Source organism: Pangasianodon hypophthalmus, chromosome 28 (assembly GCF_027358585.1).
Source record: "Pangasianodon hypophthalmus isolate fPanHyp1 chromosome 28, fPanHyp1.pri, whole genome shotgun sequence".
NCBI classification, from domain to species: Eukaryota; Metazoa; Chordata; class Actinopteri; order Siluriformes; family Pangasiidae; genus Pangasianodon; species Pangasianodon hypophthalmus.
The window spans coordinates 7,026,329-7,041,447 of NC_069737.1; the positions used below are offsets into that span (position 1 = coordinate 7,026,329).

At 38.5% G+C, this 15,119-nt stretch overlaps 1 protein-coding gene across 3 annotated transcripts in view; it reads left to right on the top strand.

The window, feature by feature from the left end:
* The first annotated feature begins 5,867 nt into the window (after positions 1-5,867).
* Positions 5,868-15,119, top strand: part of heatr5b (HEAT repeat containing 5B) — a 30,974-nt gene continuing 21,722 nt past the window's right edge. Inside the window, exons 1-9 of one of the 3 annotated variants that reach the window (XM_053231009.1) lie at positions 5,868-5,934; positions 6,717-6,926; positions 8,825-9,036; positions 9,875-9,983; positions 10,588-10,737; positions 11,505-11,676; positions 11,820-11,977; positions 12,220-12,517; positions 14,468-14,623. In XM_053231009.1, the coding sequence (XP_053086984.1) occupies positions 6,801-6,926; positions 8,825-9,036; positions 9,875-9,983; positions 10,588-10,737; positions 11,505-11,676; positions 11,820-11,977; positions 12,220-12,517; positions 14,468-14,623 (1,381 nt within the window). In that variant the 5' untranslated portion in view covers positions 5,868-5,934; positions 6,717-6,800. Of the gene's footprint in view, positions 5,951-6,716; positions 6,927-8,824; positions 9,037-9,874; positions 9,984-10,587; positions 10,738-11,504; positions 11,677-11,819; positions 11,978-12,219; positions 12,518-14,467; positions 14,624-15,119 lie in introns of all 3 variants that reach the window. The other 2 variants (XM_053231011.1, XM_053231010.1) reach the window with 2 other exon arrangements.

Consider the following 15,119-nt stretch of genomic DNA (forward strand, 5'->3'; position numbering starts at 1 on the left):
TTACCTAATAATCTCTCCCTCTCTCTCCATCTCTCTCTCCCTCTCTCTCTGTCGAGCTACACATGCTACTCATGAGATGCCAGTGATCCTGACCACTTCTGCTCCACCTCGCTGCCTGACCCATCCTGATGCCCCTTCTGCTCCTCCTCACTGCCTGACCCATCCTGATGCCCCTTCTGCTCCTCCTCACTGCCTGACCCATCCTGATGCCCCTTCTGCTCCTCCTCACTGCCTGACCCATCCTGATGCCCCTTCTGCTCCTCCTCACTGTCTGACCCATCCTGATGCCCTACTTCTGGTTGGAGTTCTCATCGGTTGCTGGGGATAGTCCCACCTGGGGGCTGTGGAGATGGCTTGGGGATCGCATATTAGGAGCTGTACTATAATGGCCTGGGACTGCGATTGCTGTAGTGGCTTTGGGGCTGCAGTTGCCACGAACACCTTCATACTCAGGACTCCATCAGTGGACAGCGGATAGATTTTAACCAACCGGACTTCTTGAGAAAACTGTGATGAATTTATTGTTTGCACAGTTGCACTATTTGTCCTTATAGTACACAATAATAGAAGGAATTTATTTATAATCGCACTATCCATTGCACCCAGATGAGGATGGGTTCCCTTTTGAGCCTGGTTCCTCTCAAGGTTTCTTCCTCATATCATCTCAGGGAGGTTTTCCTTGCCACCGTCGCCTCTGGCTTGCTCAATAGGGATAAATTCACATATTTACAATATAGTTTTTTTTTGTGAATCCATTTATTTCTGTAAAGCTGCTTTGTGACAATGTCCATTGTTAAAAGCGCAATACAAATAAAATTTAATTGAATTAAAGTTCATGTGCATGTAAAGGCAGATGTCCCAAAACTTTTGGCAATATAGTGTATATGTATATATATATATATATATATATATATATATATATATATATATATATATATATATATATATATGTATATATATATATATATATATATATGTATATATAGATCAAATTTTGAGGTAGAATTCTGTCAAGTAATTAACTTAAATTTTAATGTATTGAAATTTTACATGGAGTTTATACCAAATTTTAAAATAATATATTATATATATTAAAATATATTTCTGCCAGGTTTGGATTTCAGTTTTTAAATATTTTTTCGTTTTTTAATTTGAAAAAAAATAAAAGGTATGTTCATGCAGTTTTGAAGTAGAATTCAATCAATCAATTAAATTACATTTTTATTTAATTAGATTTAAACCAGATTTTCAAATAATATATACTGAAAGAAGTAATAAAATTAAATAATAGAATAAAAAATAAATAAACAGCTATACAAAATTGTGTTGTAAATATTTTAACTTAATGATTCAATTTTAAAAATATTAAAAAAATTAAATTAATTGTAATAAAAATGAATTACAATTGAAGTAACGCTAAACTAAATATGCAAGTATGCTAGTATGGAAGTATGCTAATATTTAGGGAAGGAAACTGAGGAAGTATATAGTATATAGGAAGTATATAGTATCCTAGTATGCTAGTCGGTTGACTCAGCTGATTCCCATAAACCAGAGTCAGCAGCAAATCATCTGAAATCACACAGTGCTATTACTTTAGCGTTGCCTGTTAGGAAACTCTGAACATGTCAAGGCAGTGACAAGTGTCGTAATGTTTATCAGATCCATATCTCGCCTGCAGCGCTCTCTTTTAGAATAGAAGGTTTTAAATGAGCATGTGGCAGGGCCAGGATTTTTTCCTGCTTCTCCCTGAAGATTTTTTTAAGACACCGTTATTAGGGACGTTAATTAAATCACACGTTAAACCTGGAGGCATGGAGGCTTATGTGCTTCAGGGGTTTCCACTGAGTACTCCGGTTTCCTCCCCCAGTCCAAAGACATGCATTATAGGCTGATCGGCATTTCCAAATTGTCCTTAGTGTGTGAATGGGCGTGGAAGTGTGTGATTGTGGCATGCGATTGACTGGAACCCCGTCCAGTGTGTCCCCCACCTTGAGCCCCGAGTCCCCTGGGATAGACTCCAGGTTCCCCGCAACCCTGTGTAGGATAAGAGGTACAGTAAGATGGATGGATGAGTGTCAAACTCAAGGCCAAATACAAAAAAAATAACACTAGGACTGTATTCACGATCATTTTTAAAGCACAATCTACGGTTATACAATCTCACCATGTTAATAACATCATCATAAAATATCGCTAAGGAAAACAATCTAGTTTTCTTTTCCTCTTACGGCAGGAAACCTTCATCAGCTCTCACCTCCACGTCTCTGTGATTATAGTGCCAGGACAGAAAAGGGAAACATGCACAATGAGTTAATCCTGTTTCTCACCGTAGCAGCTTCTAGCCAATAAAATGCGATTCAACAAAGGAATGCATTCATTAAAAAACAATTAAAATTTTAAATTTCAATTAAAAAAAAAAATCAAAACAGAACAACTCAGCTCACAAACACAGCAACTATACAGACAGTGACTTAAGAATCATGTAGTACATATAAAGAAAGAAAAAGAAAAAAGAAAAAGAACTAACAGAAAGAAAACTATAGCACAAGTCTGTACTAAAAAACACTTTTGCAAGAATAACAGAGATTTACATAATCCAATACATGACAAAAAGGCTCTCATGTTCTACAACACTCAGGTAAGCCCTTGTGCCAAAGCGTTTTCCAGTTTAGAAGATCCAAAGTGTTATTCAGTGTGATCTGTGTGTAGAATCTTGGATTGGATTGCCTCGCAGTCTTCCAAGCCTTCTCCCATCATCATCTGCAATCTCTACACCAAGTCAAGTCAAGTCAAATGGCTTTAATGTCATTTCAACCCTCTACAGCTACAGTGAAAGGAAACAACGCTCCTCCAGGACCATGGTGCTGCATCAGACAAACACAGAGCTACAGGAGACTTCATATATTTACATAAATATATTTGCACAGTGCAATGATGACACTAGTGCAAAAGAGTAACAATATAAGTTACTTTAAATGTGAAGATAAGGAAAGCAGTCAGGTAGAGAGTATAAAGATTATATACAATACAGTATATTATAAATATTTGTAGCAGCAGAAATTGAATACGGAGATGTGCAAAAATTGCAAAGAGGATGGGGTGATGTTCAGTTGTGTGTGTGTATGTGTGTGTGTGTGAGTGTGTGTGTGTGTGTGTGTGTGTGTGTGAGAGAGAGAGAGAGAGAGAGAGAGAGAGAGAGTCTCTGAGTATTGAGGAGTCTGAGTCTGAAAATGCAAAGAGAATGGAGTGATGTTCAGTTGTGTGTGTGTATGTGTGTATGTGTGTGTGTGTGTGTGTGTGAGAGAGAGAGAGAGAGAGAGAGTCTCTGAGTATTGAAGAGTCTGAATCTGAAATTGCAAAGAGGATGGGATGATGTTCAGTTGTGTGTGTGTGTATGTGTGTGTGAGTGTGTGTGTGTGTGTGTGTGTGAGTGTGTGTGTGTGTGTGTGTGTGATAGAGAGAGAGAGAGTCTGTGAGTATTGAAGAGTCTGAATCTGAAAATGCAAAGAGGATGGGATGATGTTCAGTTTTGTGTGTGTGTGTGTGTGTGTGAGTGTGTGTGTATGTGTGTGTGTATGTGTGTGAGAGAGAGAGAGTCTCTGAGTATTGAAGAGTCTGAATCTGAAACTGCAAAGAGGATGGGATGATGTTCAGTTGTGTGTATGTGTGTGTGAGTGTGTGTGTATGTGTGTGTGTGTGTGTGTGTGTGTGTGTGTGTGAGAGAGAGAGAGAGAGAGTCTCTGAGTATTGAAGAGTCTGAATCTGAAATTGCAAAGAGGATGGGATGATGTTCAGTTGTGTGTATGTGTGTGTGTGTATGTGTGTGTGTGTGTGTGTGTGTGAGTTACCAGCTGGCAGGAGGGTGAAGAGTTTGTGTGAGTGGTGCGTGGGGTCGTCCACAATACTGGTGGCTTTGCGGATGCAGCGTGTGGCGTAAACGTCTATGATGGAGGGAACAGAGACCCTGATGATCATCTCAGCTGTCCTCACTCAGTATGGTTTGGTAACCTGTCAGCAGTTTAAATCTAAGCTGATGCATCTTTTACTGACAGCATGGAGAATTGCTGGGCATGACGAACATTTTAACCTTTTATATGAGGAATGCGTTCTCAATCAGGTAGAGAGGATTTATTTACAGTATGAACTGCTTCCCTCTGGTAGAAGATATAGAATCCCAATGTGTAAGTTAAATCGATATAAGAATTTCTTTGTACCTGTATCAGTGTGTTTGTTTAACAAGAGTTTATCTTGATCTTATTTTGAGTTTTTTTTAATCATTGTTTTTATTGTTATTATTATCTGTTTATTGTATGTCTGCAGCAACATGTAGTCCACAACAATTTTCCTCTCGAGGACAATAAAGTATACTACTACTACTACTACTACTACTATCCGCTGCAGGGTCGTATGATCCGAGACGGTGCAATTTCCTTGCATTAATGTTTTTAATCTATCATGATGAGGATGTATTTAAATTGTTAAATTGTCTGTTGGCTCTTCTTTTTCCAAGAAACATCCTAACCTCATTTCAGAGCCCTGATGTGGCAGAGTTTGAGTTCGAGGCCCCCGGGTTAGCCATGTGTGTGGATCGCTGAGTAGAAATTAAAAAAAAAAAAAGTTAAATGAATATGTCAGGGAGCCTGCAGTTCTTCATTATGATACAGATGCTAGATTTCATCAACATGATTGTAAGAGACTCCCACATGCACATTTTGACTGCAACCCCAATAAAATCAAGCCCTGGCATGTGGCCTTTGAGGCAAAAAAAGACAAATATGGTGATTGCAAAATTCGCTGGAAAGTGATTTCAACTGGAAATCTGATGATGATGATGATGATGATGAAGGTGATGATGTGCACATTCTTTGTGCCAGTGGAAAATGTTTTGGCCGTATTTAGTCATAGCAAGCCAGCTCATGTATCAGATTTATAGACACGGCCAAGATTTTCTTCTCCAAACATGTCACTTTCTTCCATTTTTGACTTTCAGTCTTTTTTAAAGATGATTCTCTGGTATAGCTGATGGATTTTTACTCGTGTGAACTGGACTGTAATGTTTAGATAATATGTAAATGATAGATTTATTTCTACTTATATAATAACACAATGCAAACAATACAACAAGAGTCATTCATTAATCAGGAAAAATCAGCCTTAATTGCAACTTTTTATACACCTATACTATTATTATTATTATTATTATTATTATTATTATTATTATTATTATTATTATTATTTATTGCACAAATTTATACAACTACTACTTCTAGTATAAATCTGCATATATGTATGTGTTTATTATTATTTATTATTAAATCTTATTATAGATCATTATTGTTGTTGTTGTTGTTGTCAATATAATAAATTTTATTAAAAATAATACTTATATATTATAAAAGTTAGAATCATTTGTTTTTTTAAATTTAAAAATAATAAAATAATTTTATTATTATTATTATTATTACTACTACAATAATTGTTATAAATATTATAATATTTAAAATAATTTCTATAAATATTTATTGTACAAATTTATACAACTACTACTAGTAGTAAAAATCTGTATATATGTATGCGTTTATTATTATTATTATTATTATTATCATTATTATTATTATTATTATTATTATTATCATTGACATTTTATAGCATATTATAAATTTCATTATTATTGTGCATTTTTATTGCGGACCTAAACTTGTATTATACATATTTATACAAAAATAAAGCTATATATATTATGTTATTTAGCTTTACATTATAGTAAATATTATAATAGTTAGAATCAATTGTTTTTATTATTATTATTATTATTATTATTTTTATTATTATTATTATTCCTCCTTCATGCCTGTATTTTGAAATGACGCCTGCTTCCTGAGGGGAGTTGCTTGTTAGCTTAGCAACAAACGGCTAGCAGAACAACACCAGGTAAGAACAACATCAGGTATCTTGTCAGTTCATTCATTCTGTCTGTAATAAACTGTAACATGGTGAATTTGTTAAATATTAAGACGCTAACTAACTAAAAAAATTTGGATGTTTATTCCAGAATCCGCCATTTTGTATAATTTGTTTAGACGGTTGTCAGAAGTTAGCTTGTTAGCCGCGAAGCTAAGCCTCCTGTCAGTCCCTGTGATGTGTGATGGCTAGGCTAGCCGGGCCATTACATGTGCGTCAGCTGTATCGCGAGAAAAAGAGGAAAAAATGTATTTTCTGATCATAAATCTGTTTATGTCGTTTGTCTAAATTAGTAAAACGTCAGCACAGCTACGCTCAGGTACAGATCTGTCGCTCAACCCGAGGCTGTATCCTAAATAGCTCTGTGCACCCTATACAAGTGCACTACCTGCAGGGTGTGGAACACGGGCTCGCGCACGCTATCTAGCGCACTACGCATTCTGTAGGGTTGTATTTGAGACGCGCCCGTGTATGTATACTAAGTGTATGCAGTTTTATATATAAATATTAAAATATTAAGCGTCTTAAATACTGTGAAATCTTTTAGGAGTGCATTTTAAGCTTGAAATAGTAGGCTTATTTAGTAGGATAGTAAGCATAAAGATAGATTAAGTGGTGATTTAAGATCATACAACTTTCAGGAAGGCTATTAAATTAATATTATTAGCACATGAATCTTTATTTGTGTGTGATTTTTTCCTCAGAGTCATCATAACAGTTATTTTTATTAGTTATTATATATATTTTCCCAGCGATCAGCCAGTGGAGAGGAGCGGAGAAGCGGAGGAGGCCTGCGTACAGAAGAAACCCCTTGATTGCACTTGTAGTGGCCGGCCATGGAGCTGGCACACAGTCTGCTGCTGAATGAAGACGCTTTGGCTCAAATCACCGAAGCCAAGAGACCGGTCTTCATCTTCGAGTGGCTTCGTTTCCTCAACAAGGTCCTCGTAGCTGCCAACAAGGTACCACCAGATACCGCATCGTTTTTATCCGTTTATAGTTGTGGAACGTCTCTTATTTACCTTACAGCAGCTATAAAGCTACTTTCCTGGATGAGAAACCACTGTCACTGGAGACTCCTTACATAAACGAGCTGTTAATATAGAAACGATATCGTGTTGTTATGAAAGCACAGAAATCGCCAAACTGTAAATGGTCATAGCTGGGGATGAGACAGAATATTTTTGTGTCTAATATCACGGGACAGAATAGCAGCGAGACGAAGTTGCTGCTCATATCACGTACCGAGATTTCTGTTTACTGTTCATTATGAGCTGTTCCTGTACTTATGCACGCAGCAGCAGCAGCATATAGAGCATGAAGAAGCTTAAGTGTCTCGAAGCATGCTCACTTAATAGTCTAAACAGTTAAGCGAATCAGAAGGAAGCGTTATGGCGAACGTGTCAAACACCAAACAAAGTTCCCCCGCATCGCTTCATTCGTCCTGCCTGAACTTGGAAAAAATAATAGCGAAACGTCTCATAGTACACGACTGCTCAACATTTTCACACTGTCCTGAGTTAATGGCACATCTGCAGCGTAGCGTCTGAAAGGTAGTTACTGTAAACTCGGGTTAAATTCAGCGCCAGTGTGCTGCGCTTGATGTATGTCACACTCGCGTCTCAGATGATTCAGGGCGTTTGTTTTAGAACTCGGTGTGTTTTCTCCCTTGGTTCGTTTCGTTTAGAAAGATATGAACACGGCAATATGAGGACGCTCGGATCATGAGGTAGCCTTGGAACGAACTCTGGTGGTGAGGAAGCGATCCGACCCGGTGGACCAACGAACCAACCTGTATAGCAATGCATGATGGGAAATGCGTTACGTAAATTAGCGTGTTTGTTCTGCTAATGGCTCGCATCATGATTAGCGGTTTAACTTGGACCAAAGATGAGATAAAATGGATCACTGAAATTTGGTCTGATGAACATATTTCTGAACAACTTTCGCGTAAAAACGCATACAAACACCGAGGTTTACAAGGGGTGTAGCGAGCATCTCAAGGGGATGAGCTTTAATCGCTCTGTGAAACATCGATTCCTGCTCAAACTGATAAATTATAATAACTACAGCTTAAACGAAAACAACGATAAGCTCGTGGAGCTGCTGTCTATCCATCATGATGGATGAGATGAAGCCCAGAACATACAGGAGCACTCTGACCAATGAGAGGGCAGTTTACTCACATGTGATTTGCATAAACACATTTTGGTACGCTTTGAAATGTTGCCTTGTGAAAGCAAACCGAGCCAAAGAGAAAATCCCACGTGGTAACAGTTCAAGTCCCCGTTTCATCTACAGGTCTGAACCAGAAACTTCAGAGGGATGAGGAAATAAAATAAACTCACCATTGTTTTTCTCACATGTCCGGTTAAATGGATAAGTGTGACGCGATCGTCTGTTTCAGGTGAAGGTCAGACAGATGCAGGAGCGCTCATGACAGTAATCTATTGTGAAAGAATCTTTCCATATTAATAACATTGCCATGAAGTACATTTATGATTGTGAAAAAGATTAAACGAACATGTTAATAACAGAAAAATACACCTTATGTTATAAATCCTGATCTCCTTCCTTTTTTTTATTTTTATTTTTCAGAGGCTTGATTTGTTGTCATTACAAATTAAATGTATTATTTGTGTCGATATCGTCTCGTGAAGCGTGTATCGGGATACGTCTCGTATCGTGGTTTATTAGCCGCAACCCCGATAACTCATTACGTTCTTTAGAATTTAACCGCATGTGATACGGATTAAACGCTTCTTGGCCCCTTTCTCCGCTACATCCAACAGAAAACCAATAAGTTGTGCATCTGATCTTTTGTAGACATATGAGTCTAAAATAAATTGTTCTTGAGCAGGTCGATGTGAAGGAAAAGCAGAAAAAGCTGGTGGAGCAGCTCACCGGTTTAATCAGCAGCAACCCCGGACCTCCGACGAGGAAGCTGCTAGCTAAAAACCTGGCCACGCTGTACAGCATCGGCGACACGTTCACCGTCTTCCAGACCCTGGACAAGTGCAATGATATTATCAAGAACAAAGACGACACTCCGGCCTACCTGCCCACCAAACTGTGAGTTTCCCATCACATCACATCACATCGCTGACGCGTTCATCGCTACAAAGCGTTTTAAATAGAGACTTCAATTCCATTCAGTTTTATTTAATTTGTGTAGCACTTTTAACAACGGACATAGTCACAAAGCTGCTTTACAGAAATAAATACATTCCGATTAAATTAAACCAAAATAAATTGTAAATATGTGAATTTATCCCTAATGAGAAAGCCAGAGGTGATGATGGCAAGGAAAAACTCCCTGAGAGGCCATGAGGAAGAAACCTTGAGAGGAACCAGACTCGAAAGGGAAACCCGTCCTCGTCTGGGTGCTAACAGATAACGGACTGATCTTCTGTTTTAATTTATTTGTAACACATTCTCTAATCTCTTGTGTTACGATGGTTGTCTATTTTAAATTTCAAAAGAAACACACATCTCTATTCCATAACGGACCTGACAGCACATCAGCAAATAAAGCATAAAGATAAAATCCAGTGAAGACAGAAATCCTGGTTCTGATCCAAACCCAAAGCTCGCTCTGTAGCCACTTTATAACGATTTCTGTGTCAAGATGGGAAAAATGTGTTGAGAAGTCATAACCCAAGAACTTAAACGTAGTCACGGATTGGTTTGTCGAGATTTTCACAGCGTCGCTGTTTACTCTTATTTTCCATGGATATATAAATAATTCTCAATTTATTTATTTTTTTCAAAATGGCTCCACTTTTATTTGGAAATTAGTGCAATTATGTGTTAAGATGCTGTATCAGGACATCACCTGATAGTTTTTTTGCTGTGTTACTCAGTATAAAAGCAGTCCTTTTCCTCTGTGTGTGTGTTGTGTTTCGTTCAGGGCTGCGGTGGCGTGCGTCGGCGCGTTTTACGAGAGAATGGGCCGCATGCTGGGCAGCTCTTTCCCGGAAACCATCAACAACCTCCTGAAAGCCCTAAAGAACGCCGAGGTAAAGCGAAAACCACACGGCGCCACAAACCACTCGTCAGAGCTTCTTATTGAATTTCTTCCTCCTGCTCATCACGAGTTTTATACAACACCTGGAAAGATATCTGAAAAATCTGCAAAATGTGCAAAATCTTTCGGCTCACATTTGACGAGAAACTTATATAATATTAACAACATTTTTGCTCAAGGTCACCTGATCTGTACACACTGAAGGTTTATGAACATGTTTTTTTTAAAAAAAATTCTGTAAGGAGGAAAACGCTTGGCATGTTTTTTTGTTTTGTTTGCAAATGATTCAGTCTTTTGGATCGAGTCAGTCAGGTGAACGATTCAGTACTGATTACTGAGTCATTCCTTTGCTTCAGCTGCTGGTGACAGGAATTTTATTCGTAAACCTCAAAACTGAAAACCGGAAGGCAGACGAATGATTTCTGATCCGTAATCATGACGAAATGGATTTTCTGCAGATGTTTATCTGCTAAACGACTCTGTGAATCTGACTCTGAGTGAATCTGTTGAGAAACGACTCCTCAGACAGATAAGTGTCGTGCTGCGTGTGTGTAGTTAGTGTGATGTGTGTGTTCAGCTGTGTGTCTGTGTTGCAGTCGCAGGGTCGAGGTGAGATCCTCCTGAGCCTGCAGAAGGTGCTGAGCGGTCTCGGAGCTGCAGCCGCCTCCTGCCACAGAGACATCTATAAAAACGCCCGCTCTCTCCTCACAGACAGGTCCATGGCCGTGCGCTGCGCCGTGGCGAAGGTCAGCACTCGCCTTTCACTCCTTTATCGTTTCTTTCACTTTATCTCTTTCTCGATTCAAGTGTTCAAAAAATCAGACGTCTAAAATATATATATATATATATATATATATATATATATATATATATATATATATATATATATATATATATCTCACTGGATTTTGCTTCGTTTAATCGTCTGAATTCAACTCCGCAGTAATTTAGATACATTTCTGAACGTCAGCAGTTTAAATCTATTAAAATGGATATGACTCATGTAGAGTAATTATATGATGGATGAATAGATGGGTAGATTGATGGATGGATGATAGATAGGAGGATAGATAGAGGGATGGATGGATAGATAGGTAGGTAGATAGATAGATAGGTAGATTCTAACACTCTCTCTCTCTCCCTCCCTCACTCCTTCTCTCTGTTTCTCTCTGTTTTTCTCTCTCTCTTTCTCTCTCTCTCTCTCTCTCTCTGTGTCTCTCTTTGTGTCTCTCTCTCCCCATCACATTCTCTCTCTCTCTCTCTCTCTCTCTCTCTCTCTGTGTGTGTCTCTCTCTCCCTCTCATACGCTCTCTCAATCTCTCTCTGTTTCTGTCTGTCTCTTCCTCTCTCTTTCTCCCTCTCTCTCTCTCTCCCTCTCATACTTTTTCTCTCTCATTCTCTCTCTTTCTCCCGCTATCTCTCTCTCGCTCTCTGTTTCTGTCTGTCTCGCTCTCTTTCTCCTTCGCTTTCTTGCTCTCTCTCTCTCTGTTTCTCTCTCTCTCTCTCTCTGTAGTGTTTGTTGGAGCTGCAGAACGAGGCCGTGTTCATGTGGACGGCGGAGCTGGAGAACGTGGCCACGCTGTGTTTTAAAGCTCTCGAGGGTTCCACGTACGGAGTGCGCGTGGCCGTGTCCAAGCTGCTGGGGACCGTCATGGCCACGGCGCTCATGCCCAAACAGGCTGCAGGTCATCATCAGCATCATCACCTCGGCTTTCTGCTTCAGTCCCAGCACTGGAGTGTCGTTTAGATATCAGAAGGATGAAGAATGATCTGCTGCTAGATCTGTTTTTTTCATCTTCCCTTTTTTCTTTATTTTTTTGCGTGGCAGTTATGAGACAGAACGTGAAGCGCGCTACACTCGACGAGGTCCTCGAGCTGATGGCCACAGGCTTCCTGCGCGGCGGATCCGGCTTCCTGAAGAGCGGCGGAGAGATGCTGAAAGGAGGCGCGTCCGTCAGCAGGGAGGTGCGCGTAGGAGTCACTGAGGTGAGACAGACGGAAAACGCCAAAATGCTACTCAGGGATAAAACATCCATGCTCACATGCACATGTGTGTCACTTCAGTCAGCAGCACACACATTCAGGAATTGAAAAATACGTCACATCCGATCTGATTGCAATCCGACGCTGATACAGAAATACTAGACAATGTAATTAGAGCAAATCTGCAGAAGTGTTTCCTCTAAAACTGTGTTGTGTGTGTTTGTGTTTGTCCGTCTGTCCCGCAGGCGTACGTGGTGTTCGTGACGGTGCTGGGCGGTCAGTGGCTGGAGCGTAACTTCGCCACCTTCCTGAGCCACCTGCTGGAGCTGGTCGCTCACCCGCGCGCCACACAGAGCCACGTGGAGGCGGTGTACTCGCGCCGCTGCGTCTCTTTCGCCCTGCGCGCCACGCTCGGTGCCCTGCTGGGCGAAAAGGCTCAGATCGCCGCCGCCAAGGACATCTGCCAGGCCATCAGCAAGCAGATGAGGGCAGTGGGTAAGGAGCAAAATGGGGGGGAAATGTCCAGGTTCAGAGCACTGCAGAGTAAGTACTATAGGTTTGTTTTTTGTTCTTTGTGTGTGTCTCTCTTTTTGTTTGAGGTGATTGAGGTGGTTTGGATGTTTTTTTTTTTTCTATTTTATTGGCTTTGCTTTTCCGGTCTTTTATAAACGGCTCATGTAGTGCTGTCACCATTACACACACACACACACACACACACACACACACACACACACAGTGAAACACAGTGGTGTATAAAAATGAAGATGGAACTTTATTCCTCTTTAGTAATGCCACAGAGATGCGTCACTTGTACTGAGGTTTTACTCTGTAGAAAGAATCTGTTGTTCCACAGGCTCAGGCAAGCAGCAAAATGATACTTCTGTGACAAGGCAACATGTCGAAATTAAAGAGAACGTGTTTTTTTTTTTTTTTTTTCCTGACTTAAATTGATGTAAAGGTGGAAAACCAGGTAGCGATGTGTTGAAATGAAGATTCCTGACTGAGACTGAAACTGAAACAGGACAGGAATGGAACGAAACAATAAAACCAAAAACAAAATAAAAAATTTAATAAAAACAAATAAAATAAAAACAGGAACAAAACCAAATAACAACTAAAACCAAAGCCAAATAAAACAAAACCAAAACAAAACAGAAAGAAAATCAAATAAAATAAAACCCAAATAAAACAGAAAGAATATCAAATAAAATAAAACCCAAATAAAACAGAAAGAAAACCAAATAAAATAAAAAAAAACCATATAAAATAAAAAACAAAATCAAAACAAAATAAAAATAAAAGTTAATAAATAGCAAAACACATCAAAACAAAAAAATTAAATAAAAATAGGTTTAACATCAGTTTTTTTTACATAATAAATTTACATCTTATGCTTAAAGTTATTTCATCAAAGCCTAATTGAATGACTAATTAAAGCCTAATTTATGTATTGTCAGATTATATGTTTATTTTGTTTTATTTATTGTCAGATTATATGTTTATTAATCTGTGAGGTGTAAAATAAATTGAATGAATTTTTTCATTGCTGTCATTTTATGCTACTCTTTTATTTTAATATATTTCATATAAAGATAAAAGGCATACAGCCGGTGCTCTAACACACAACGGACACATAAGTGTAGATTGTTTTCTGCTAGCAAATAAAATTGATCAAATTAGCTGAAATAGTATTTACAGAATATTATACTTTATCTATCCACTGTTGTGTAAACGTGGTGATTAAACCAGATCTACTCCCAGCTGTAGAGTTTAACCCAGTTAGGATTGTAGCTTGTTTCCCTTTATATTGAGTAATTATATAAAATTGCTCAGGTAATTAGATTTGGTTTAGCTTTTAAAAGTGGTGTTTTCCCAAAAAATTGACATGTGACAGCATTTCATCCAGCCAGATTTCACACTGAAACGAATCCCCACCCACGTGTGCACACATTTAGCCGCACTATGCTTCCGTGGTTGATTTCTTCTTTGTTGTTTGAACACATTTTGTGTGATTTTTCTGTTGGACTCTTACTCTGTGATTGCTTTGAGCTGAAAGATCAAACCTCTTTCTTTCAACTTACATTATTCTACCCTTCACTGGCTTTACGACAAATATATAAAATATAGGGTAATTACAAACAATTTGTGTAAAGGGTAAGAAAAACAAATATGGCCATATATGTATGTATATAATGAACTATGATCATTATAACATGTTATAATGTATGCGTAATAAATCCTTTTAAACTGCAAATTTATGAAATTACATATTAATAAATGCAGTCGCTTAGCTTCATAAGCATGACCTGAACAAAGAAAGTGAATGGCAGAATAATCTAAACTGACTGGAGAGAAATTGAAACACTCTCTTGATTCATTTTAATACCTGATTATACATTTGCGAAGAGACATTTATTCCAGACTTGGGAGGATGAATCGAGGAGACTCAAAATCTGTTTTTATTCTTCCCGTGCCGTGTGTTTGGGGTCACAGAGGCGGTGGTGAGCGACAGCAGCGGGGAAAATAAGGGCACCGCGGCCGACGTCTCTGCCAGTCAGCATGTGATGGTGTGTGCCCTTAAAGAGCTGGGCAGCCTGGTACAGAGTCTCAGTGCCACGGCCGCGCCCCTCATCCAGGAGCCTTCCATTGGTAAGAAGGATGTGTTATTGAGATAGAGCTGTGAGTCAGTCTGGAAATCCTGTCATCGTTATTCACAGTATTACCACTAAAATATGATTAACAGGATTTCCAGACTGCCTAGATATCAGAGCTGCGTTTTTTAACACGCGTCATAGATCTTACTTCACCGTAGATGTGTAACGGTACACTCTGAGTCACGATACTGGCTTCACAATTCGATTCACAGAATATTTTAAACAAAATTTTAATGAAGAAAGATTATGACCGAAAAGGCTACTCTTTTATTTATGTATAATAAACAGTGCAAAACAATGTGCCTTTTTGTCTGTAAAAAAAAAAAAAAAAAATGCTATGAACAGAGGTTTAATATTGTAAAAAAAAAAAACAAAAAGAAAAAAAAAAGCACTACAGGTTCACCATATCTTATAAATAAATGCATTTATAAATTTATAACTTATAATTTATAAATTCTCCCAAAAAATTTGACTGAATAGACAAAGTCTCT